The sequence below is a fragment of the Pongo pygmaeus genome, chromosome 19, assembly GCF_028885625.2.
Source record: "Pongo pygmaeus isolate AG05252 chromosome 19, NHGRI_mPonPyg2-v2.0_pri, whole genome shotgun sequence".
Taxonomy (NCBI): domain Eukaryota; kingdom Metazoa; phylum Chordata; class Mammalia; order Primates; family Hominidae; genus Pongo; species Pongo pygmaeus.
The window spans coordinates 75,749,895-75,774,242 of NC_072392.2; the positions used below are offsets into that span (position 1 = coordinate 75,749,895).

The window sequence follows — 24,348 nt, forward strand, 5'->3', positions numbered from 1 at the left end:
AGCGACGCTCTTACAGAGCTTCGGGAAGAAAACGGAAAGGTAGCTGTATGACACTGGGATAGGGGATGTTTTCTCTAACAAAGTATAAAACGTGCAAAACATAAAGGAAAAGATGGTATGGACCGGGCGCAGGGACTCACGCCTGTAACCCCAGCACTTTGGGCGGCGGAGGAGGGAGGATCGCTTGACCCCAGGAGTTTTTGTTTTTGTTTTTTTGAGACAAGGCGTCTTGCTCTTGCCCAGGCTGGAGTGCAGTGGCAGCGGGATCTCTGCTCACTGCAACCTCTGCCTCCCAAGGAGCTGGGTGGGGCTACAGGTACCACCACCACCACACTTGGCTAATTAAAAAAATTTTTTTTTGCAGAGATGAGGCCTCACTATACTGCCCAGGCTGGTCTCAAACTCCTGGCCTCAAATGTTTCTCCCGCCTCGGCCTCCCAAAGTGCTGGGATTACAGGCTGTTCCACTGTGCCCAGGGAGCCCAGGAGTCCGAGATGAGCCTGGGCAACATAGCCAGACTCCTGTCTCTCTTTTTTTTTTTTTTAAGATGGTATGGTGTTATGATACATATTGGTTTTCCACAGCTCCTGGCTCATGACTCTCATAGTCCTTGTTAGTGTTTTGTTATAATATTGGGTGTGTTAGACCTCAGGGGCAGTATCTGACCTTCTTCTGCCCTCCTTTCACTCTAACCTTCCTAGGCTTTTCTGACCGTGGGCCTTAAGACCCTCCCATAAAGCTTCCATGAAAACCCAAGAAGACAGGGTTCAGTGAGCTTCCAGATGCCTGAACACCTGGAGGTTCCTGGAGAGTGGAGCACCCAGAGAGGGCATGGAAGCTCCACACCCCTACCCTCATACTTTACCCTCCGTGTCTCTTCATCTGTATCCTTTGCAATATGCTGGCTTTTTTTTTTTTTTTTTTTTTCAGATGGAATCTTGCTCTTTCACCCAGGCTGGAGTGCAGTGGCGCCATCTCGGCCCACTGCAACCTCCACCTCCAGGGTTCAAGCGATTCTCATTGCCTTAGCCTCCCTTGTAGCTGGGATTACAGGCACCCACCAACCACGCCTGGCTAATTTTTTTTTTTTTTTTTTTTTAGTAGAGACGGTTTCACCATGTTGGCCAGGCTGGTCTCGAAGTCCTGACCTCAAGCGATGCACTTGCCTTGGCCTCCCAAAGTGCTGGGATTATAGGCATGAGCCACAACACTAGGCCTGCAATATGGTTTCTGATAAACCAGTAATTGTCAGTGTTTCCCCGAGTTCTGTGAGCTGCTCCCACAAATCAATTGGACCCAAAGAGGGGGTCATGAGAACCCCAACTTGAAGCCTGCTGGTCAGAAGTTCTGGAGGCCCAGACTTGGGACTGGTAAGGGGCAGGGAGGCAGTCTTGCAGACTAAGCCCTCAACCTATGAGGTCTGACACTATCTCTGGGTAGATGGTGTTGGAACTGAATTAAAGGACACCCAGCTGGTGTCCACTGCTGGGTAGGGAACAAAAGCCCACAGAAATTTTCTGTGTGGATGATTGCTGTGGCATGAGAGTAGAGGAAATGGTTAGAGAGTTTTCTCTAAACAATTGGTGTCAGTGAAGTGGGATTTGCAGGAATGGCCCTGACTCACATAAACATGTGGTTTGGGAAGAAAAAGGATAAAAGGGTGGAGGAAGAGGTCATCAATTCCTGGGTGACCACGTGGTCACCACGGTGTGAAGCCACAACTCTGTTGAGATCAGTTACTAAAGGTAAAACTTACCAGTGGAATTTAGAGATGGATCCAGCTCCCAGGAATTTGTTCATTGAATGCATAAGGAAATGCAAACTAATAAGAAAAATGTGAAATATTCAGTCCCCTGATTATTGTTATCTATAATGGCTAAAATGAAAGTAAAAGAGGGTGCTGGGTTAGGAATTGAGGCTGGACCAAGCACAGATGTGGGTCTGGCTGAGCTCAGGCCACTAGCCTCAGAGTCACCCACAAAGGAGGAAATTATGCAGGGACAACAGAAAGTACCTCTGAGACCTGTGGTTACCAAGAAGGTAGTCAATGTGAAGGAACCAAGTAATTATCGAAACCAGACAGTAGAGTGTGGAGGAATTGTTCCAGTTCGTAGATCAGTATCATCAGCTTCCTGAGGAACATTTACTAAAATGGATTCTGAGAGTGACTAATTTAGGGGCAGTATGCAGAGTGAAAGAGCATGTTTGGGTTGATGCAGGACTCACAGTTCACTATTCTAGTCACAGTTGGGTATATATGATTCAGAGACACAGGAGATTATTCCTGAGGGAACAGCCAGCCTGGTGGAATGTAGAAAAGTCACTGTAAAGGTCGGGCATGGTGGCTCACACCTGTAATCCTGGCACTTTGGGAGGCCGAGGCGGGTGGATCACCTGAGGTCAGGAGTTCAAGACCAGCCGGGCCAACATGGTGAAACCCCGTCTCTACTAAAAATACAAAAGTTAGCCGGGCGTGGTGGCTCATGCCTGTAATCCCAGCTACTCAAGAGGCCAAGGCAAGAGAATCACTTGAACCCGGGAAGCGGAGGTTGCAGTGAGCCAAAATCATGCCACTGCACTCCAGCCTGGGCAACAGAAAGAGACTCTGTCTCAAAAAAAAAAAAATTAGCTGGCATGGTGGCATGTGCCTGTGGTCCCAGCTACTCAGGAGGCTGAGGTGGAAGGATCGCTTGAGCCCAGGATTCCAAGGCTGCATAAAAAGTCTCAGAGGCCGGGTGCGGTGGCTTACGCCTGTAATCCCAGCATTTGGAAGGGATCACAAGGTCAGGAGTTTGAGACCAGCCTGGCCAACATGATGAAACCCCGTCTCTACTAAAAATACAAAAATTAGCAGGCTATGGTGGAGCGTGCCTACAATCCCAGGTACTTGGGAGGCTGAAGCAGAAGAATTGCTTGAACCCGGGAGGCAGAGGTTGCAGTGAGCTGAGATCAAGCCATTGCACTCCAGCCTGGGCTACAGAGTGCGACTACATCTCCAAAAAAAAAAAAAAAAAAAAGGTTGGGCGCGGTGGCTCACGCCCGTAATCCCACAGCACTTTGGGAGGCCAAGGCAGGTGGATCACATGAGGTCGACCAACCTGGAGAAACCCCGTCTGTACTAAAAATACAAAATTAGCTGGGCGTGATGGTGCATGCCTGTAATCCTAGCTACTTGGGAGGCTGAGGCGGGAGAATCGCTTGAACCCGGGAGGTGGAGCTTGCGGTGAGTTGAGATTGAGCCATTGCACTCCAGCCTGGGCAACAAGAGCGAAACTCCATCTAAAAAAAAAAAAAAAAAGATTGTAACTTGGCTGAGCATGGTGGCTCATGCCTGTAATCCCAGCACTTTGGGAGGATGAAGCAGGTGGATTACCTGAGCTCAGGGGTTCGAGACCAGTCTGGGTAACATGACGAAACCTCTGTCTCTACTGAAAATACAAAAAAATTAGCTGGCTGTGGTGGTGCACACCTGTAATCTCAGCTACTAGGGAGGCTGAGCCAGGAGAATCGCTTGAACCTGAGAGAGGCAGAGGTTGTAGTGAGCCGAGATCATGCCACTGCACTCCAACCTGGGCAACAGAGTGAGACTTTGTCTCAAAAAAAAAAAAAAAATCTTAAGTGGCATTTACAGTGTTTGTGATTCTAGAATCAGGCTACATTTCATTCCATAAAATAAACAGAATGAGTGTTCAGATGAGTCAAGCACAGGTTAGTTTTTATGGACAAAAAAGGGTAGAGAAAAATAGAAACAGAAGAAAAAAAGCAGATTGGTCCTTTCAAAGTTACTTTTCTTGTAAAGGTTAAAGCAGAAAGGACTTCCGTATCATGCCGGCTAACACTGGCTTGTTTGGGGTTTTGGCTCTTCCTTCCCGCTCCTGATTCCTCTGAAGGTTTGATAAACAACTTAGTGTTGCTTAGTGACATGGAACTTTAGCATGAGTGACTCCATTTTGGTTTGGTCTGTTGGGCCGAGCACAGGAGCTCAGTGCAAATCAATGGCCTCCTATAAAATTTATTTAACTGAACCCTTGTGCATCGCTGGTGGGAATTTAAAATGGTGCAGCTACCATGGAAAATCGTATGGCGATTCCTCAGAACATTAAACACAATTACCATATGATCCAGCAATTCTACCTCTGGGTGTATATCGAAAATAATTGAAAGCAGGGACTCGAACAGATATTTGTACACTCACATTCAAAGCAGCAACATTCACAATAGCCAAAAGGTGGAAGCAACCCAAATGTCCATGGAGGGATGAATGGTTTTGCAAAATGTGATACATCTATACAATGGAATATTATTCAGTTGTAAAAAGGAAGGAAATTCTGACACATGCTACAAAATGGAAGGATCTTGAAGATATTATGTTAAGTGAAAGAAGCTGGACCCAAAAAGACAAATACTGTATAATTCCACTCATATCAGGTGCCTAGAGTAGTCAAGGGGAAGTTACTGTTTAATCATGATAGAGTTTCAGTTTGGGAAGATGAGAAAGTTCTAGAAAAGAATGGTGGTGGTGGTTACAGAACAATGTGAGTGTACTTGATGCCACAGAACTGTATGCAGTACTTACAAATGGTTACAATGGTAAATTTAGGCCAGGAGTGGTGGGTCATGCCTGTAATCCCAGCATTTTGGGAGGCCAAGGCAGGAGGACTGATTGAGGCCGGTAGTTCAAGACCATCTTGGGCAACACGGTGAGATTCCCATCTCTATAAAAATACATTTTTAAAATTTAAAAATTAGCTGGGCGTGGTAGCACACGCCTGTAGTCCCAGCTACTCGGGAGACTGAAGTGGGAGGATCACTTAAGCCAGAAGTTCGAGGCTACAGTGAGCTATGATCGCGCCACTGCACTCCAGCCTGGGCGACAGAGCGAGACCCTTCTGAAAAATAAAAAGGTAACATACATGTGTATGTATTGTAACACCATTAAAAAATAGAAATTTAAACGAAGAAAAGTTGGCTTCTAGCCTTTGGATCTAGCAAAGCTGACAGAGTCCTCACCTACCAATATAGGTAGGGGACTCCTCACACGTGGACAAGCACATCCACCTGGTCGCTTCTCCCCTTTCCTCCCCTCCCCCGCTCTTCCCCTCCCCAACACATCCAGGTTCCGACCCTGCCACCCCCAACGAGTCTCACTGCGCAGGCGCGGAGCGGTGGGCAGGAGCGGGCGTGGCCTGACTCTGCGCCTGTGCCGAATTCCGGCTGCGACTGCTGAGGGAGAAAATGATGCCCAGGTTGGGCTCCCCGGCCCACCGGCCGAGGAGAGGCCTGCGCTGCACACGCGCAGACCGAGCATCCGCGTCAAGAGGCGAAGAGAGCGCGCGCTCCCCACGTCCTGCGCGCCTGGCTGCCAGGCATTCGTCTCAGCCGTGACTCTCGCCAGGCCGGGGCTGGCGCGCGCCCACGTCTGAAGAGCGATGCCCCGGGAGATCATCACCCTGCAGCTGGGCCAGTGCGGCAACCAGAGTGAGCAAGCGAGCGCCGGCCCCGCCGGTCTCTGGTTCTGCCCCTTCGGGTCCCACCCAAGTGCCTGTCTTCCACCAGTCCCCCTTTCCCTTCCATGAACCCCCTGCCCTGCTGCTCTGGATAACCCAGACCGAGAGCTGCGCCTCCAGCCCGGGGCTGGGGCAGCTACCAGACCCAGGCATCTTGGGTCCACCCTCTGATCGTGTCAGCCTCTGAGACTAAAACTGGGCTCCTCAGGCCTTAAGGCTCCAGCAGACCCGGGCATCTCCCCCCTCCCCCAGTTGGGTTCGAGTTCTGGAAACAGCTGTGCGCCGAGCATGGTATCAGCCCCGAGGGCATCGTGGAGGAGTTCGCCACCGAGGGCACTGACCGCAAGGACGTCTTTTTCTACCAGGTGCCCCCAGCGACTTGGCCAGGGGCGGCAGTGGCCAAAGGGGCGGAAGGGAAGGGAGTGGCCTGGTACTGGGAACCCCGCTGGGCAGAGGGGCCAGGCGGCTGGCTTGAGGAGGGAGGGCCGGAGGGAGCCAGAGTTGGGAAGACTTCGGACTTGGGCCGCCCTAGCTGATTGGGCCCCCTCCTGGACTCCCCTTGACAGGCAGACGATGAGCACTACATCCCCCGGGCGGTGCTGCTGGACCTGGAACCCCGGGTGATCCACTCCATCCTCAACTCCCCCTATGCCAAGCTCTACAATCCAGAGAACATCTACCTGTCGGAACATGGAGGAGGAGCTGGCAACAACTGGGCCAGCGGATTCTCCCAGGTGTCCAGGCGACCATTCCAGAGACCTTTGATATTCCCATCCAGAGGCAAGGCAGGCTCAAGCTACTAGGAATTTGGCCGGACTGACAGAAAATAAGACACAAAAGGATGCCCCGAACAAGAGGGACAGCCAGGGAGAGGTTTATGCAAATTTTGTGCAAATCATTTGCAATAGTAGCACTTCTGGGTTGAGGGCTACAGCCTAGGCTCTGCTTCAGGGTGGCAACAATATTCCAGGGTAGACAGAATTCTTGGTGCTGTGCTGAGAAAAGATGCTCTCTGGAACCTTTGGCCTGACCCTCCCTTTCCATGTCTCTATACAGGGTGAGAAAATTCATGAAGACATCTTTGACATCATAGACCGAGAAGCAGATGGAAGTGACAGTTTAGAGGTGAAGTTATGGAGTGGGGGAAGGAATGGGCAGGGAGGCTGAAGAGTGCTGGGGAAGGGTCAGGAGGTGGCCTGGATAGGTAATATGAGGGGAGCAATTCAATTCAAAACCTGTTTATGGAGCATCAGATGTGGGATATTGAGGTGAATAAGATATAATCTTTGTTCTCAAGGAAGTCATAAATCTGAATGGCACCGGCCCCTTAAGCATGAGTCATTCAGCTGCTTCTCCAGCTCCAAACCTTCCCAAGGAGCCTCAGCCTGGATGCATAAGAGGAAGTTTTGAGACATGGGCGTTTTGGGAATGGGGAATGAACTAAGCCGAAGTCCCTCCCCCAGATCCTTGGAGACTGCCTCTCCATCTCTCCCCATGCTGGGTGTGATATGTTCCTGGCTTACAGCTCTTATAACCCATGTAATTTCCTAAGGGACTAGAGCAATAATAGTATGTTTTGTTAAAATATTTGACCTTTTGTCCTTGGTTTCTGAAACAGCTCCAGAACAGCTCCAGAGTGATAAAGGTGAAAGACAGTCTTCTGTTATTTATAACAAGCCCCTTTCTTTTAGTTTAATCTTTCATTTTATTTTTAATTAGTTAATTTTACTAACCACTGTACTGAGGAACAAGTGCCTTTCAACCAAACCTGAGCTTATGTTAAAGAGGTGATTTTTGGAAAGTCCCAGATAGCCACTGGATGGGGGGCTGGTTGCCAGGGGAACAAACCTGGTGCTCTGAGGGTTGGAATTTACAGGCCCACCCCTCACCTCTGGGGAAGGGAGAGGGGATGAAGATTGAGTAGAGCACCAATTGCCAATGATTTAATCAGTCATGCCTGTGTAATGAAGCCTCCATAAAAATCCAAAAGGACTGAGTTTGGGGGCTTCCAGGAAGGTGAACAAGAACACATCCACAGGCCAGGAGGGTGCAAACCCAACGCCACAGGGCAGCAGCTCCTGTGCGCCGGACCCTTCCAGAGCTTCCCCTCGGTATCTCTTCATCTGGCTGTTTATTTGTATCCTTTAAAATATCCTTTATAACAAATGGATGAACGTAAGTAAGTGTCTCCTTGAGTTCTGTGAGCTACTCTAACAAATTAGTTGAACCCAAGGAGCAGTCCTGAGAACCTCGATTTATAGCCGGTTGGTCAGAGGCACAGATAAAACAACCTGAAGCTTATATTGGCATTGGAAGTGGGAGAGTCTTGTGGGACTGAGCCTTCACTCTGTGGGATCTGATGCTATCTTCAGGTACAGATAACTCCTCAACTTATAATGGGTTTATCAGGATGTAAACACATCACAAATTGAAAATATCGACTAGGCACAGTGGCTCATGCCTGTAATCCCAGCACTTTGGGAGGCCGAAGCAGGTGGATCATCCGAGCCCAGGAGTTCAAAACCAGCCTGGGCAACATGGTGAAACTCCATCTCTGCAAAATATACAAACATTATCCAGGCATGGTGGTGCATGCCTATAGTCCTAGCTACTTGGAGGCTGAGATAGGAAGATGCCTTGAGCCCAGGAATTCAAGGCTGCAGTGAGCTATGATCACACCACTGCACTGCAGTCTGGGGGACTGAGTGAGATCCTGTCGCTAAAACCAAAACAAATTTGAGGCCAGGTGCGGTAGCTCACGCCTGTAATCCCAACACTTTGGCATGCTGAGGCGGGCAGATCACTTGAGGTCAGGAGTTCAAGACCAGCCTGGCCAACATGGTGAAACCCCGTATCTACTAAAAATAAAAAAATTAGCCAGGCATGGTGGTGCATGCCCGTAGTCCCAGCTACTTGAGAGGCTGAGGCAGGAGAGTGGCTTGAACCTAGGAGGTGGAGGTTGCAGTGAGCCAAGATTAGGCCATTGCACTACAGCCTGGGTAACAGAGCAAGACTCCGTCTCAAAAAAAAAAAAAAAATTGAAAATACCATAAGTAGAAATGCATCAGGTTATAACCCAATAAGCCCATCATGAAGTTGAAAAATTGTAAATTGAACCATTGTAATTCAGATGCTTCTTGATTTAAGATGGGATTATGTCCTGATAAACCCATCATAAATCCAAAACATCTTAAATTAAACCATCCTAAGTCAGGGACAGTTTGTAGGTAGTCCAGAATTGAAGTGAATTAGTGGATACCCAGCTGGCATCTACTGTAGAATTGACTGCTTACCTGATGTGTGTGGTAAAACCCCACCCATCTGGTATCAGAATTGTGTTGTGAGAGTGTGGCAGGAGAAACTGAGTCTGTTTATTCCTGTATACACACAGGGCTTCGTGCTGTGTCACTCCATCGCTGGGGGTACGGGTTCTGGCCTGGGCTCCTACCTCCTGGAGCGACTGAATGACAGGCAAGCCTGTGTTTGGGGAGAGGGCATTAACCCTGGTTCCCTGGGTAATGTCATTGCTTTTTTCTCTTGAGCTAGAAAGTCTGCCACTACCCCTTTTGAGTCATAGGGACAGACCCACCCAAGGACCATGTTGGAAGCTATTTTGGGGGGTGGGGGTTTACCTATGGAAGGGAGGGGATCTACAGAATTTGAAGCTTTCAGGCTTATCCTTTTTGGCTCTGAAGACTCAGTTCTGCCCTCACCCCTTTTGTACAAAATGGCACATATGGGCAGTGATGGAGGAGTCCTTCCAGTTCACTATGCCACCATCCTCTTTTCTCTCAGGTACCCCAAGAAGCTAGTGCAGACTTACTCAGTGTTTCCCTACCAGGACGAGATGAGCGACGTGGTGGTTCAGCCCTACAATTCACTCCTGACACTCAAGAGACTGACGCAGAACGCAGACTGTGTGGTGAGCAAAGAAAGAGTTGAGGGGCTGGGTGTGGTGGCTCATGCCTGTAGTTCTAGCACTTTGGGAGGCCTAGGCAGATGGATTGCTTGAGCTCAGGAGTTCAATACTAGCCTGGGCAACATGTGAAACCCTATCTCCACAGAAAATACAAAAATTAGGGCTGGGTGCGGCGGTTCACACCTGTAATCCCAGCACTTTGGGAGGCTGAGACGGGCGGATCACCTATGGTTGGGAGTTCGAGACCACCCTGACCAACATGAAGAAACCCCGTCTCTACTAAAAAAACAAAATTAGCCGGGCATGGTGGCGCATGCCTGTAGTCCCAGCTACTCGGGAGGCTGAGGCAGGAGAGTTGCTTGAACCCGGGAAGTGGAGGTTGCAATGAGCTGAGATCACACCGTTGCACTCCAGCCTGGGTGACAGAGCGAGACTCCGTCTCAAAAAAAAAAAAAAAAAAAAAATTAGCCAGTCCTGGTAGCATGTACCTGTAGTCCCAGCTACTTGGAGGCTGAGGCAGGAGAATCACTTGAACCCGGGAGGCAAAGATTGCGGTGAGTCAAGATCACACCATTGCACTCCAGCGTGGGTGACAGAGCGAGACTCTGCCTCAAAAAATAACATAAAAAAAAATTAGCCAGGCATGGTGGCATGTGCCTGTAGTCCTAGCTACACAGGAGGCTGAGGTGGGGGGATTGCTTGAGCTCAGGAAGTCGAGGCAGCAGTGAGCCATGATCACACCACTGCACTCCAGCTTGGGCAACAGAACAAGACCTTGTGTTTAAAAAAAAAAAAAAAGGGTAGAGGACTTTGGTGTGTCTCCTCAGGCCAGTGAGTCTCATTCACCCCACCCTTCCTCAGCCCCTATACACACAAAACAGAAGACCAACAAAGCCATACCTGTGGGCCAAATTAGGAAATAAAGTCCTGACCTCTAAGTTTCTTAGAATCCTTTTAGGCAGCAAAACTCTCAACAAAGTGAATATACCTTCCCCACACCACCACATATCCCACCTTTGCCTACTTAATGTCCACTCATGCTTGTATTCTCAGCTCAAGGATAACTTTCTTAGCAAAACCCTTCCTGACTACTCAGTCAAGATCAGATTCCTATATGTGTATTTCAGGGAGTTAACTATACTTTTCTGTTTTATATTTAGTGTGCCTCCCTCCACGAGACTGTAAGCCTAATGAAGGGAAAGACGGTGCCTGTTCCTCTCTGTGGTCTCCCCAGAGCCAGGCACAGTGTATGGCACATGTGGGTACTCACGTGTTTGTTTACTGCCCTGCGTAGTCCGAGAGTATCTCATGGTGCCCCAGAAACAGTACTTTTCTATTTTTTATTTATATTTATATATATATAATATATATTTATATATGTATATATTATATATATTTTTATATGTGTACATATTATATATATATTTTTATATGTATATATATTATATATATATTTATACTTTTTTATTTATATTTTTTACAGAGATGGCATCTTGCTGTGTTGCTCAGGCTGGTGTCCAACTCCTGGCCTCGAGTGGTCCTCCCACCTTGGCCTTGGGATTACAGGGCTGAGCCACCATGCCCAGCAGTACTTTTATTTTATTTATTTTATTTTATTATTTTATTTTTTATTTTATTTTATTTTTGAGACGGAGTCTTGCTCTGTCCCCCAGGCTGGAGTGTAGTGGCATGATCTCGGCTCACTGCAAACTCCGCCTCCCGGGTTCACGCCATTCTCCTGCCTCAGCCTCCCAATTAGCTGGGACTACAGGCGCCTGCCAACATACCTGGCTAATTTTTTGTATTTTTAGTAGAGACGGGGTTTCACCGTGTTAGCCAAGATGGTCTCGATCTCCTGACCTTGTGATCCGCCCGTCTCGGCCTCCCAAAGTGCTGGGATTATAGATGTGAGCCACAGCACCCGGCCTCAGTACTTTTTTTTTAAACTAACAAACCTACTTCCTGGCTTTGGAGTTCAGCAGGGGCTAAGCCAGTATCTTATTTCTATGCCCATTTTATCCTCAAGATGCTGTGACACTCTTCTGTCCCCCCAGGTGGTGCTGGACAACACAGCCCTGAACCGGATTGCCACAGACCGCCTGCACATCCAGAACCCGTCCTTCTCCCAGATCAACCAGCTGGTGGGCCCCCACTCCCGGACTCCTTTGGACTGGAAGCCCTCCTTGCTGGAGGGTCATCTGGGGAAGGAAGGTCCCACCCAGGCCGAGCCCCATGACATGGCACGCGTGTCCCCAGGTGTCCACCATCATGTCGGCCAGCACCACCACCCTGCGCTACCCTGGCTACATGAACAATGACCTCATCGGCCTCATCGCCTCGCTCATTCCCACCCCACGGCTCCACTTCCTCATGACCGGCTACACCCCGCTCACTACGGACCAGTCAGTAAGAGCAGCCTTCAGTGTCCCAGGCCAGGCCAGCCCTGGGCCCAACAGGCCCTGCCCCAGCCTTTCTCTCTTCCCCACTGCCCCCCAGGAGCTGCCCTTTGAGGGCCCCAAGGTACTGCGCTCAGGGACTGGCACAGAGCGGGCGACTTTCTTGCTGACTTGCTCTCCACCCTCCCTCTGCCTTTGGCTTCTGCCAAAGAGAAGCCACAGGGGGACTGTGCCCTGAGCGCTGGCCGGGTCCCTGTCTCACTGTCCCATCAGGTGGCCAGTGTGAGGAAGACCACGGTCCTGGATGTCATGAGGCGGCTGCTGCAGCCCAAGAACGTGATGGTGTCCACAGGCCGAGACCGCCAGACCAACCACTGCTACATCGCCATCCTCAACATCATCCAGGGAGAGGTGGACCCCACCCAGGTAGGGGAGGCCCCTTCATCCCGTGCCCCGGACCCGCAGGGGTAGAGGAGAGGCCACCTCCACTGCTCCTGTGCCCACCCCAGGTCCACAAGAGCCTGCAGAGGATCCGGGAACGGAAGTTGGCCAACTTCATCCCGTGGGGCCCCGCCAGCATCCAGGTGGCCCTGTCGAGGAAGTCTCCCTACCTGCCCTCGGCCCACCGGGTCAGCGGGCTCATGATGGCCAACCACACCAGCATCTCCTCGGTGAGTCTAGGTTTCTGTTCTTCTTAGGAGAGTCTGTTCTACTGGCCACCTTCATCATCTTCCCCAAGTTCACTCCTAACCCCTGGCTCGCATTTTGGAGATTTTCATCTCTTTCAGCTCTTTGAAAGTTCCTGCCAGCAGTTTGACAAGCTGCGGAAGCGGGATGCCTTCCTCGAGCAATTCCGTAAGGAGGACATGTTCAAGGACAACTTTGATGAGATGGACAGGTCTAGGGAGGTTGTTCAGGAGCTCATTGATGAGTACCATGCGGCCACCGAGCCAGACTACATTTCCTGGGGCACCCAGGAGCAGTGATTTCCCTCCCCACTACTCCTTCTCCTTCTGGATGGGAACCACAGCCTCGACCATGCCTGCTCCCTCTGACCCAATTTCACCTCATGGACAACCCTTCTTGGTTCATCTCCAGCCCATGAGCTGGTCCTGCTTCCTCCCTTCCATGCCCTAACTCTTAATATGCTTGTTCAGCTCTAATAAAGTAATAAAGCTTGGTTGTCAGTATAGCCAGGGCTTGATCTGTGAATACGGGGGGTGGTGAAGAGGTCCAGTTTCTAGGCATCTGACAGTAGGGTGGCCTTCACCTCCTCCAGCATCTTATCACTTAGTCCAAATCTTAGTGTGTTCACTGTTTCCACTGGCATCCCTCACCTTAAACTAGGCTGTTTAGTATTAAAAGAGTCAGCCCTTGTCTCAAGATTACAGAGCTTCACTGAGGTTTGCTGTCTCCTCAGTGCCTATGCCTTGTCCCAATGAGGGTCAATGTTGCCCCAACCTCTTCCACTCAGGGCAGAGGAGGTGGGGTCTACCGAAGGAGGGCACACTACATTCTGAGCAGGCCAGGAGAGCCAAGATTCCAGATTCCCAGTGCCCAGGGCCATGAGAGTTCCAGGAACTCAATCCAGTTCAACCCAACCTGATAAGTAGAAACAGAATTCAAGAGTAGGGCTGAGCACATCCTGAGTTACTTTTCTGTGCCAGAGAAATTCGTGGGTTGGTTATCTGCCCCAAGCTTCTCTCCATTCTAGGCCCAAAGCATTAGGCACACCAATGATGGGCCCAGAGCTGGACACCGAGTAAGAAATGGGCAGTGCCAGATCTGATGACTCACTGCCCTCCAGCCTCAGGGATTCCAGGAGGCCATCTGTATGCCACTCAGTAGAGAAGGGAGGGTGAGTAACTGCCAGCTTCCAATGAGGCCTGTTGGCCTGCTCCACCCACAAGCCTGTGGCAGCATACTGGCCAGGAGGAGGTTAAGTCTGGAAGGTCAAGGAGGGGGAGGGTGAAGCCCTGTGGTGTCCAGACTTCCCCCAGAGCCTGGTAAAAGCCCAGGGTGTGGGCGTCCCCAGAGGCGGGGCTCTGCGTTATGGGGTTCCAACTTGTCCCACTGAATAACACTCCCACAGGAAGGGTTTGTGTAAATAAGAAACTTTTTTTTTTTTTGCTTCTCTTCTACAAATAAATTAAGAAACAAACTAGAAAATTGCCCACACCCATTGTAGCCCTTGGGTGTGGGATGTGCCCTGTCCCTGCAGGGCCAAAAGGGTCCATGTTTCCCTCAAATCTCAGAGCAGTCCTGGCCCAGGCTGCAGGCAGGAGGGAAGTTGTGACCTCTTGGCAGGCTCAGTCCTGCAGCTGCCCCAAGCAGCCAGACTGTCCCTGGGGCTCGTCCAGGCCCGGGCGCTGGCTGGGAGGGGAGGTGTCTGGCAGGTCTTGGCATGGAGGAGAAGAGCTGCTGCAGGGCCTCTCGGGGGAGGGGTTGGCCAAGTAGGCATTCACCAGCTGCATGATCTCTTCCACCTAAGAGACGGCAGAGGTCAGTGTGCAACAGGGGCTGCCAGGTTCTCTTCTTTTTCTCATCCTTTCTCCAGGCTCTAGGGCTCCAGCTTCCCCACCAGGGTCCTATGTGCTCTGGCCCTGCAACCTTTCCTTCCTTATCACCACTCTCTCCTCTCTCTCCTTCATTTCCTTTTTTTTTTTTTTGAGATAGAGTCTCGCTGTGTCCCCCAGGTTGGAGTACAGTGGCGCGATCTCAGCTCACTACAAGCTCCGCCTCCCGGGTTCATGCCATTCTCCTGCCTCAGCCTCCCGAGTAGCTGGGACTACAGGCGCCCGCCAACACGACCGGCTAATTTTTTGTAATTTTAGTAGAAACGGGGTTTCACCGTGTTAGCCAAGATGGTCTTGATCTCCTGACCTCGTGATTCACCCGTCTCGGCCTCCCAAAGTGCTGGGATTACAGGCGTAAGCCACCACGGCCGGCCTCTCTCCTTCACTTCTATGTGCGCCAGTTATACTTGGTTCTTTCTGCTCTTCTAACATTTTTTGTTGTTGTTGTTGTTGTTGAGACGGAGTCTTGCTCTGTTGCCAGGCTGAAGTGCCTTGGCTCACTGCAACCTCCGCCTGCCGGGTTCAAGCAATTCTCCTACCTCAGCTTCCCGAGTAGCTGGGACTATAGGTGTGTGCCACCACCCCCAGCTAATTTTTGTATTTTTAGTAGAGATGCGGTTTTGCCATGTTGGTCAGGATGGGCTCGATCTCCTGACCTCGTGATCCGCCCCCCTCGGCCTCCCAAAGTGCTGGGATTACAGGCATGAGCCACTGCACCCGGCCACCTTACAATTCTTTCTACCTGGAATGCTGTTCCCCCAGGTCTTCCCTGGCTAGCTTAAATGGCACCCTTTTTGAGAACCCTTCCCTGGCTTCCTGTCACATCACTCCTCTGTAGCATTTCTCACTGTCTTCGTAGCCTGGGATTCCTTGTTTATTGTCTGACTCCACTCTAGTGTAAGCTCCTTCAGCTTGTCTGTGATCACTGCTGGATCCCCAGTGCTTAGAGCTCTACCTGGCCCATGTTTGGTGTTCTGTAAATGCTTCCTGACATCGCTTCCCTTCTCTCCTCCTCCCACAACTCCTCTTCTCACTCACCTGGGGGCTCTGCAGGAGAAGCTGGCTCTCTCCCACCCTCAAGGCCAGGGTGTGGGGGCCCATTAGCTGGCAGGCGGCCACATGGCCATAGCTGACACTGTGGATGGGCTCTGTCTCCCCTGGCCGGGAGAGGGACATGGCCTTGGCTCCCAAGCCCAGGCACAGCTTCTGTGGAGCACCCCCACCAGGCTCCTGCACACAGAGGGGCAGAGTCAGGGTGGAAGGAGCCCAGCGTTATTTTTGGTAGGGGGAGATGGGTGTCTGTGAGCAGGAGTTTCCTGATCCCCCTCTGATTCACAGCACGTGTGTGGAGGGGGCTAAGGCTCCGGGGATGTGAGGGCCCAAGGGCTGGTGACTCCTGGGGTTTGAGATGGGTAGCTGTTCTGGATGTGGGGAATTACGTGACCCTCCGTGGGACCTGTGGCTCTGGGGCAAAGGTGTGGGGCTTGGGCCGCCAGAGTCCCCTTCTCCCTTCTCCCCCTCACCGTGCTCAGCTCCAGAACGTCATACCGAGCAGCGCCGAACCCCGGACACTGCGCCGCCAGGGCCAGGTAGGTGGCCATGGCCTCAGCTCGGCCCATGCCCCGTAGCCGCTTCCAGCCGCCCAGCACGGCAGCTGCCGTGCCGGCGCCGCCTCCTCCCTCGCGGGCAATGCTTCCCGCAGTGCGGCCGGCCCCGCCGCGCCGGGCCCGCTCCGCCCGCCTCTTGGCCAGGCCCGGGGTCCAGAGCGCCCCGGCCAGCAGGGCAGCGGAAGGGGGCGGCCTGGGGGTCGGGCGGGGCGGGTCTTCGCGCGGCGGGGCCGGGGGCGGGAGCAGGCGGTCCAGGCGGGGCAGGGGCACCCGCGGAGAGAAGTCCCGGTGCAGGCTCTGCAGGCGCAGCGCCGCCAGGGCGCGCAGCGTGTCGTCGGGTGGGGGCGGCCGGCCCCGCAGCAGCAGAGCGTGAGCCTGCAGGGGAGGCACCCGGCGTCAGTGCACAAGCGGCGGCGGAACCGTCGCGAAAACGCCTCGCGGAATCTGAGGAGGTCTAGGTTCCAGTCAAGCCTCCCGAGGGGCTGCCATAGTGATGAAATGAGACGGCCCAGAAAACCAGGGGTTCAGGCTTGGGAGTCTGTTTGGAGGCGTGAACGCCGGAGAGCCTCACCTGCTCAAAGAGGAAAGGCAGTTCGTGACCGTCTGGGGACAGCCCCTCAGGGTGCAGAGGTCCGTGAAGACGCAGACATAGTCTCCACCCGGAGTCGGGCGAGTCCTCCAACCCAGCTTCCTCCGCCGCCAAGCTGCATAAGAGGATCGGACGAAGCGCTACGGAGAAGCCGGACCCCTACGGCGAGGGCAGCTTGGGGTGGGGGCGGGGCCATATGTTTGGGGCGGGGCCTGGGTGGAGCCGACAGCGGAGATGATGCTGCAGTCGGACTGCAAACCTGCGGCGGGCAGGTCCATCTGTAAACCAGCGAACACCACAGCGCAGGGCCAGGGGCAAGCGCTGGATAATGTCCGCTTAGAGACTGACCTCAGCTGAGAAGTGGATGGGCTAATAGAAAGCAGGGCTGGGGCTGGACATTTACTTCTCAAACCTGGTGAGCACGTCGGCCACGAGGGTCCCCCCAGCCAGGGCTCGCTCCTGGGCCCCTCGCTGCTCGTACAGCGCGAATGCGTTGCGGCTCCGCGCCAAGCCCAGCCGCCCCACCAGCTCTCGAGCCACCTAGAAGAGGAGGGTGAGGGGAAAGTTAGACCACTCAGGGGTCTTGCCAGGATTCTGGGAGGGGTTGATTCAATTGGAAGGGGTCTCTTAGTCCTGTCACCACCACTCCCTCCCTTACCAAAATAATCTAGACTCGGGGCAAACCTAGGGTCCAGGAAGCGGGAGAGACAGGCGTGAGAAGCTGGCAGGGTGGGTTGGAGGTCATGGGGCCTTTCTCTGGCCTCACCTCCCCCGCCGTGGTGTGGGAGTCGATGGCCACAGCACAGGCACCAGCCCCCGGACAGTGCACGGTACACAGCAGCTCCTGCCGTTGGCTCAACGCGGAAATCTCCGCCAGCGAGGGCACCAGCTCTCTGCCGCGCGTCCGGCCCAGTGCTTTCCGGATGAAGCGCGCATATTCCGCCAGTTCCGAGTCCGGGAGTGCCTGCTCGGTCCTGGGTTAGGAGGAACCCAGGGATCAATACTCCAAGGGCTTTCCTTCTCCCCCTCCCTCTTGCCTTCTTCTCTTATAGTTTATTTTATCTAGCCGATTTCCTCCCCGCCCCAACTCAAGTTCTTTGAAGGCTCTTCTAAATCTGTCCCCAGTGCTTTGCATAGAGCTGAATTACTTTTCAAGTCCCCTGGCAGCTTTCTCCCAACTGCCTCTACCACTTCCAAAAGTCTTCGTGATCTTCCTTCGGCCTGAAATCGAAATCCAGCCACTTTACTACATTTTCCTAAGCCCTGGCGCTGGCCTGCATCAGCTGGAGGAAAAGCAGCGTTTTCATAACTCCTCAGCCCAAGGGGGCCGTTTTATTGTAATTCATCCACTCACAACTGAGATAGGATCTTGTATCTCCCACAAAGGCACTGTATGTATTACTAGGTTCTTTACCTACCAAGTCTTTTGCAAAAGACCTTTCATTCTCTCCCAGCCCGGTAGCTCCTCGCCTAGGCCGTAACCCCCGCCCCGCCCCTCTCACCTCTCCAAGTGCCCCAGGAGGTGCCCCCGCACAGCTCCCCCAGGTCGGAAGGTGCAGCTCATGCAGGTGAGGAGTTGCCAGTACCGCAGGGCCGCAGGGTCTTGGGTAGCCGGGAGCCCGGGGGGACCTGCAGGGCCCGAGGTCTGCTTAGCCAGCTGCAGGAAGAGTTCATCCCGGAGCGCGGGCAAGTCCCGGCAGGTTTGGAGCACACCCTGCATCAAGGGCCCGGGGCGCCGCGCCCCCTCCAGCGCCTGCAGCGCCAAGAACAGCCGCACCGCCTCCTCGCGCAGGGGTGCATAGCCCGGACCTGTGGGAGGGTGGGGGCGGAGGGACGGTTTGGAGAGGGGACACAGAGCTGCGCCCTGGGAGGAAGGCATGAACCAGGGGAAGGTCAGAGGGAATATAAGGGGATGGGGTGGCAGGGAGGGGAGGGTACGAACGACAGGAAGAGTGAAGGGAAAGCAGTGGTCCCACGGATCCAGACTCTCAACCTCTGCCTCCCAGGAATCCCCTTCCCAATCCCTCTAAGCCTGGATTTGGACTTAGGGAGAGGGACGGCCGGGAAGGGCTGTAGATTCACACCCCACATTCTGTAACTCCATACTGAGGCTCACCACCATAGGTCAGAAAACAGGCTGGACTAGGAGTCAGAAAACCGGGGTTCCTCTCCCAGCACCCTTGAATCCTCTGACTTTAGGACCTGGGCCAGTCACTACACCGTTTAAGGAGAAGTACAGTTGGATGAGGCCAGCACGTTCTACAAAAGTGGTAGTTTTTCTACCACTTGTAAAGGTAATATGGCATGGTCTCAAGAGGATAATGAAAAAATAGGAGAGTGTACAAACTCCTGAAGGAACATCAGTAGTCAGAATGAGACCCATAGAGAAGGTGGCCAAAGGGGGCCCTTTTGTGTGTGCTGGCTTCCTCCCCTCCACCCTGGCCAGCTTCCAGTTTCACCTTCATCCTTCGAAAAGTGAGGAGCTGGCAGGTCCCTGAAGGATGCTTAGATCCCTGTCAGTTAAGGGATTCAGATTCTTACCTCTGAACCACCCCATCCCATCCAGGGGACTTGGGCCATGGGACCACTCACCTGGGGCACTGACTCCATAGGGCAGGGGCAGGAGCGGGGCGTACAAGGCTCCACTAGTGTGTCTCAGAATCGGGTTCCTCAGGTAAATGAGGGCAACGGCCTCTGGGTCCCCGCAACTTTCCTAGGGGGCCAGGGAGAGGGTCACCTTGATGGGGAAGGGAGTTCCTCACGAGCCCAGAAAGGTTTGGGGTCTACCACTCTCCCGGCTCTCCCTGGTGTGTACCTGTATGTCCCTGAGCAGTAGCTGGGTGGGGGTCTCCAGGGGTGCCTTGGAGGCGATCACTTCCCGCAATGCCACCCCCCAGCGCTCAGCCTCTGCCTGGCGTGGGGAGCAGAGGCGGACACTGTGTTTCCGACCAGACACAGTCACTGACCACAGACCTGGGGAAAAGAGAGGCCAGGGAGGGCCATTAGGGTCTGCCGGGGCTCCTGCCCAGGAAGGTAGGAGAGTCCCCAGGAGGTCTCACCTGTCTCCTTACGCCTGCGCTCTGGGCCGGTCACCGAGCACAGGCTGGTGAGCACGAGGCTCCCGAGACGCCGCGCCCCTTTCCCGCTGCTGCTGAACTGATCCAGGGAGTCCCGCGTGAGCACAAACCAGGCTCGGCGCGGGGGCAGCCAGGGCCGCGCCCCTCCTCCGCGGGGCTCCCGGTACAGCCAACCTGGGGGCCGGAGAGGGAGGGAAGGGACATCAGTAGAGACATTAATCCCTAGGGGGTTGGGATTGGGGGCCTCCAGAGTGCACTGAGGGGGATCTCTACCTTTCACAACGGTGTCCGGGTCATCCTCCGGCAGCCCTTTCTCCGGGATGAGGCTCCAAGTCTCCTCCCAGCTCTGCAGCCTGGGCCAGAGGGGAGGGAGGGTTGGGCCTCCACTCTGCCTCTAGGGGGCTCCTCTGTAGGGGCTCCCCAGACCGCAAAGGTGTCTGCTCCCAAGCTGGGCACCCCTCCCCCAGGCTGTGGGAACCGCTGGGCCATTCTGACCTCGAACCAGAAGTAGCCCCGACCCCCCTCTTTCTCCCCGCGCCCCCAGCCGGACCGCCCCCCGGGACCGCAGCCAAACCACAGCGTCCGGCATAGGGCCTCTCCCTTATTGCACAACCGCTAGGGGAGACAGAGAGGATGGGGGTCCCGGGAACATGCTGGGGTCTCCAGACTATGGGACGTAGGGGCGTAGCTCACCTGTTGGAGACAGGCCCGCTCCTCACTGGCTGAGTCAGCGTCACTTCCAGGGGACCCTGGGGAGACAGGCGGGGAAGCCCTCAGGGTCAGAGCCCTTCCTGTGCAAGGTTCGTGCCTTCTGCCCTCAGGACAGGGCTGCTCAGGGGATTGAGGAAGGAGTCACAGAGTGGGGTCCTGACTAGGGTGGAGCACGCTGGAGCCGCTGGGCTCGCCCCTCCCGCCAGTCTCAACAGGACAAGCTCTCCAGAACAGCAGGAGCTAAGGAGCCGAGGCTCCTCTCAGTTACCCTTTGAAAATACAATCAGGGGTAGGGTAGGGTGGAAAGAGCACTGGGCAGAGAGTCAGGAGACTTGGGTTCCAATTCCCGCCCCACCACTAACTCACTGTGGAACCTTGGGCAAGTCTCTTCCCGTCTCCGGGCCTTAGTTTCCCCATCTTTGAAACAGGAGAGGTGAGCTCGTTCTGCCAGGCTCCAAAGCACCCTCTCCTCCTCATTTTCCCTTCTTCCACACTGCCTCCCTGGCCAAGGCAGGGCAGGTGGTAGGCACAGAGGTGAATGAAGGGCAGAGGGACCCTTTCAGTATAGGGCTTTCTCCAAAAGCGTCTTACATTCTCCCATAGACACTCCTGAGACTCAACGGTGAGCAGAGACCCTGCCCCTTTGCTGGGGCTTAGGAAGGGCGGGCCAGACTGAGGAATGGCACACCCTCTGGAGGCAGGTGTAGTTCAGGGTTTTGTCCTCCCCCTCCCCCTCCTCCTCCCTTCCCCCTGTCCTGGAACTTCAACAGTAGACTGGGGTCTGAGAGAGGCCACAAACCCAACCCGGAGGCCAGTCAGGCGGGAACCGTGCCATCCTCATATTGCTCACAGACTGCTAGAGCCAAGAGGGGGAGGTGGGGGAGGGGGCCAGGGACACCTGTCCCCAGGCTCCGGGAAGGGGGGAGTTGAGGTGGAGCATGAGGGAGGCAATGGCCTGGTAAAGCCGACCCTGCCCAAGCTGGAAGCTTGGGGACGCCTGGGTCCTGCGCCCTTCCTACGTGAACCTCCACCTATTTTCTGGAAGGTCTGAGTGGGGCTGTCAGCCACACCACATGTGGCAGGTACTGACCACCCTCTTAGGCTAACTCCCCTAATCTCAGTGCCCTGCTTCCCTCCCTCCCCCCCCTCTATATTTATCCACCCTCCGCCTCCGCCAGGTGCTGGCGCCGGCCCCGGCGGCGCAGCCCGCCCCAGCCGGGCACCGAGCCACTGGGCCTGCTGGGGACCCCTGCGCGGGGGATGGGAGCCTGACCCGGCCCATAGCACACGGGAGTCTGGCCGCCAGTGTGCAGGAGGGATAGGGGAGGAGACGTCAAGGGATGGAGGTCTCCCACACCAATCGTGCCTCCGTTTCCCCACGGGGAGATTCGACAAAACCAGGCAGCAGCCCAGTGTCCCTCACCATCCATCCTCTCAGGGGTTTCCCAGGAGCCTCACCGGGGAAAGCCGAGAGTTCTGTCCTGAGTGGCAGGGTAATGAGGAGGGGTCCTCAAAGAGCCCCCACCTCCCTCTCCGTGGGGTCCCCGCCACAGACCCCAATCCTGGGATGACTTCTCCCCCTCGTCCGGGTCTCCGCAGCGGGAGCTCTCGCATCTGGCCTCCGCGCTTGCGAACTGAGAGCGGAGGGGGACCCAGGCGTTCGAGCCGCCCAGCCGGCCTCGCCACATTCCTCGGCGCTGGCGGAGGCGGAAGGAGACGGGATGGGACGCGGGCCCAGCGGGGAAGGGAGAGGCAGGGCCAGGTCGGGCCACGCGTGACGCCTCCCCTGCCTCAGGGCCCCCAGCAGGTGGACAGCGCCCAGCCTGCAGCGGGAGGCCCACAGGCACATCCCGAGTAGGGCTGCTGCTCCGAGAGCTCCCGGGGGCTTTGGCCCCCAGGCAAAAAACTCTCCCTCGTCCCTAGTTCGCCAAGAGCGCAGCGTGTGGCTGGAGGCTGGAGCGGATCAGCGTGACGGCCGGTTACAGCGAGAGTGACTGAGACGAGGCTCCGAACCCCCGGGACTTACCCTCCCGCCGCCAGCTGGACTCGGGGTCCGCAGCTCAAAGGTTTCCTCGTCCTCGTCCTCGTCCCCGTCCCCGCTAAGCTCGCCGTCCCCGTAGTCCCGGTGCAGAAGAGTGAAGCCTCGACGGCAGCAGAGAAGCCACCACAGTCCCCCGGGGAGAGGCATCCGGGCGAGGAGCTGGGGATGGGGGCGCGGGCAGCCGCGGCCGAGCAGCAGGGGGTCGGAGGAACTGGCGGGGCTCCGACCCGAGCAGGGGAAAGATGAGGTGGGAGGAGCAGAAGGGAGAAGAGGACAGGGAGGAGGCAGTGTCCTGGGCTGGGGTGCAAGGGGACGCTAGCCAGACGCTGAGGGGGGCTCAGTGTCTGGGCCCCCGGAGGGGGGAGGGGGAAAAGCGTCCAGGGCCCCGGGAGAGGAGGGAGCAATGTCCGGAGCTGGGAAGTAGTGTCCGTTGGAGTGTCCAGCCCTGTGGGGGGCAGTGTCCGGTGCAGCGTCCGAGGTGGGCAGTTGTCCAAGCTCCAGGGAGGGTCGTGTCCGGTAGGGCGTCCGGTGGCCGGGGCCCGGGCCGCGCGCGCTGCGCTCCCTGCAGCCCCGGGACTGGCGCGCTGGGGGCGCGAGCACAGAGCTGGGACCCCGCCCCCCGGTCCCCTCCCTCTCGGGGGCCCCCCCTCTCTTCTTTCTCTCCTCCCTTCTTTACTAGGCAGGGTCCAGGTTTCGTCACAGCCTCCTCTGTCCAATCCCTGTGCCTGGCGCCGGGCGCGGCTACCAATCAGACGGCTGAAACCGCGTTGGGTTGCATCATGTGCCCCTGGCTTGGTGACAGCGGGGAGGGGCGGGGAAACAGGGAGGGAGGGGACGAGGTTATGTTAGCCACGCCCCAGTCTCTGAGGTCGGACGCGGGGTGCTAGTGACGTCACGGAAGCCCGCCTTCAGGCTCTTGTTTTAACTCTTGGCTCACCAACCAACAAATTAAAAACCCTGTTGAGGAGCTTTGGCACAGGACAGAGGAAAACCCAACTGCTGCTCTCTGAACCCGTGTCTCGTCTCAGGGTCCCTGAGAAAGGGAAACGCCTTGGCTACTAAGAGGATGACACCAGACCTGCAAGGACACAGCTCTGGAGGTGGCCCTCCACGTCTGGGGAGAAGGAGTCCAGTTTCTCGAGTTTCTCGGTCTGATTCAGCTCTCCCCCACCTTTTTTTTTCTTCCAGACAGGGTCTCGCTGTCTTGCCCAGGCTGGGGTGCGGTGGAGCCATTATAGCTTACTACAGCCTCGAACTCCTGGGCTCAAGGGATCCTCCCACCTCAGCCTCTCCAGGAGCTGGGACTACAGGCGCACACCACCATGCCTGGCTAATTTTTTAAATTTATTTTTTGTAGAAATGGAGTCTCACTATGTTGCCCAGGCTGGTCTCGAACTCCTGGGCTCAAGCGATCCTCCCAGCTTGGCTTCCCAAAGTGCCGGGATTACAGGTGTGAGCCACTGCACTCGGCCTCACCTCCTTTTCGAGGTGAAGGAGTTGAGGCAGGCACTCTGGGAACGTGCAGACCTAGGCCGGAAATAAAATCGAATATAGAGCTCACAGCTCACCGAACTCAGCTGGGGAGAGTGGCTTGGGATTCTAAGGAATTCTGTGGTCTCCGAATAGTGGAGGTCTCTTAGGGCTAATATCCTGCGGTTCTGTATAGGAAGGGGTTAACTCAGGCGCTAGGCGGCCGGGGCGGGGCCGCGGCCTCCGCGGGCGCGCGCGCGCGCGTTGCTGACTCAGCGGCGATTCCCGAGATCTCCGATGGAGGGTTCCAGGTCGGTCCCCAGTGGCTGGCGTGCGGGACCCTTTGAGGATCGGCGCCGTCTCCGGGCCTTCCCTGGATCCTGGCCCCTAGAGGCCGTGGGGGACCCCTTTTCGCCGCTGCTGCCGGAGGCTCTGAGGACTGCTAGCCTGGGCAG

The 24,348-nt window shown here is 55.0% G+C and overlaps 2 protein-coding genes across 21 annotated transcripts; one reads left to right on the forward strand and one right to left on the reverse strand.

Annotated features, from left to right (window-relative positions):
- Positions 1-5,132: 5,132 nt before the first annotated feature.
- Positions 5,133-13,014, forward strand: TUBG2 (tubulin gamma 2). 8 transcript variants are annotated; one of them, XM_054457622.1, is made up of 12 exons: positions 5,133-5,478; positions 5,760-5,872; positions 6,074-6,241; positions 6,564-6,632; positions 7,126-7,152; positions 8,899-8,978; positions 9,303-9,429; positions 11,481-11,567; positions 11,683-11,832; positions 12,096-12,248; positions 12,332-12,493; positions 12,611-13,014. In XM_054457622.1, the coding sequence occupies exons 1-12, from the start codon at positions 5,430-5,432 to the stop codon at positions 12,806-12,808; spliced, it is 1,383 nt and encodes a 460-aa protein (XP_054313597.1). In that variant the 5' UTR covers positions 5,133-5,429; the 3' UTR covers positions 12,809-13,014. The 8 variants fall into 8 exon arrangements, with proteins under 8 accessions (XP_054313597.1, XP_063512726.1, XP_054313600.1 ...); XM_063656656.1 differs by lacking the exon at positions 8,899-8,978 and adding an exon at positions 10,587-10,684; XM_063656653.1 differs by having other exon boundaries at positions 5,173-5,478; positions 6,074-6,292.
- A 906-nt stretch (positions 13,015-13,920) lies between these two features.
- PLEKHH3 (pleckstrin homology, MyTH4 and FERM domain containing H3) lies at positions 13,921-23,049 on the reverse strand. 13 transcript variants are annotated; one of them, XM_063657175.1, is made up of 14 exons: positions 22,409-23,049; positions 20,365-20,420; positions 19,945-20,024; positions 19,654-19,845; positions 19,410-19,567; positions 19,187-19,307; positions 18,097-18,223; positions 17,361-17,568; positions 16,998-17,134; positions 16,577-16,709; positions 15,922-16,380; positions 15,437-15,628; positions 14,706-14,911; positions 14,169-14,308 (listed from the first exon to the last, which is right to left on the reverse strand). In XM_063657175.1, exons 1-13 carry the CDS (start codon positions 22,568-22,570, stop codon positions 14,714-14,716), a joined length of 2,223 nt encoding a protein of 740 aa, XP_063513245.1. In that variant the 5' UTR covers positions 22,571-23,049; the 3' UTR covers positions 14,169-14,308; positions 14,706-14,713. The 13 variants fall into 13 exon arrangements, 10 of the variants coding, with proteins under 10 accessions (XP_054313613.1, XP_054313612.1, XP_054313616.1 ...); XM_063657172.1 differs by having other exon boundaries at positions 17,007-17,134; positions 18,097-18,403; XM_054457634.2 differs by having other exon boundaries at positions 18,097-18,403; positions 22,409-23,048.
- Positions 23,050-24,348: the final 1,299 nt, after the last annotated feature.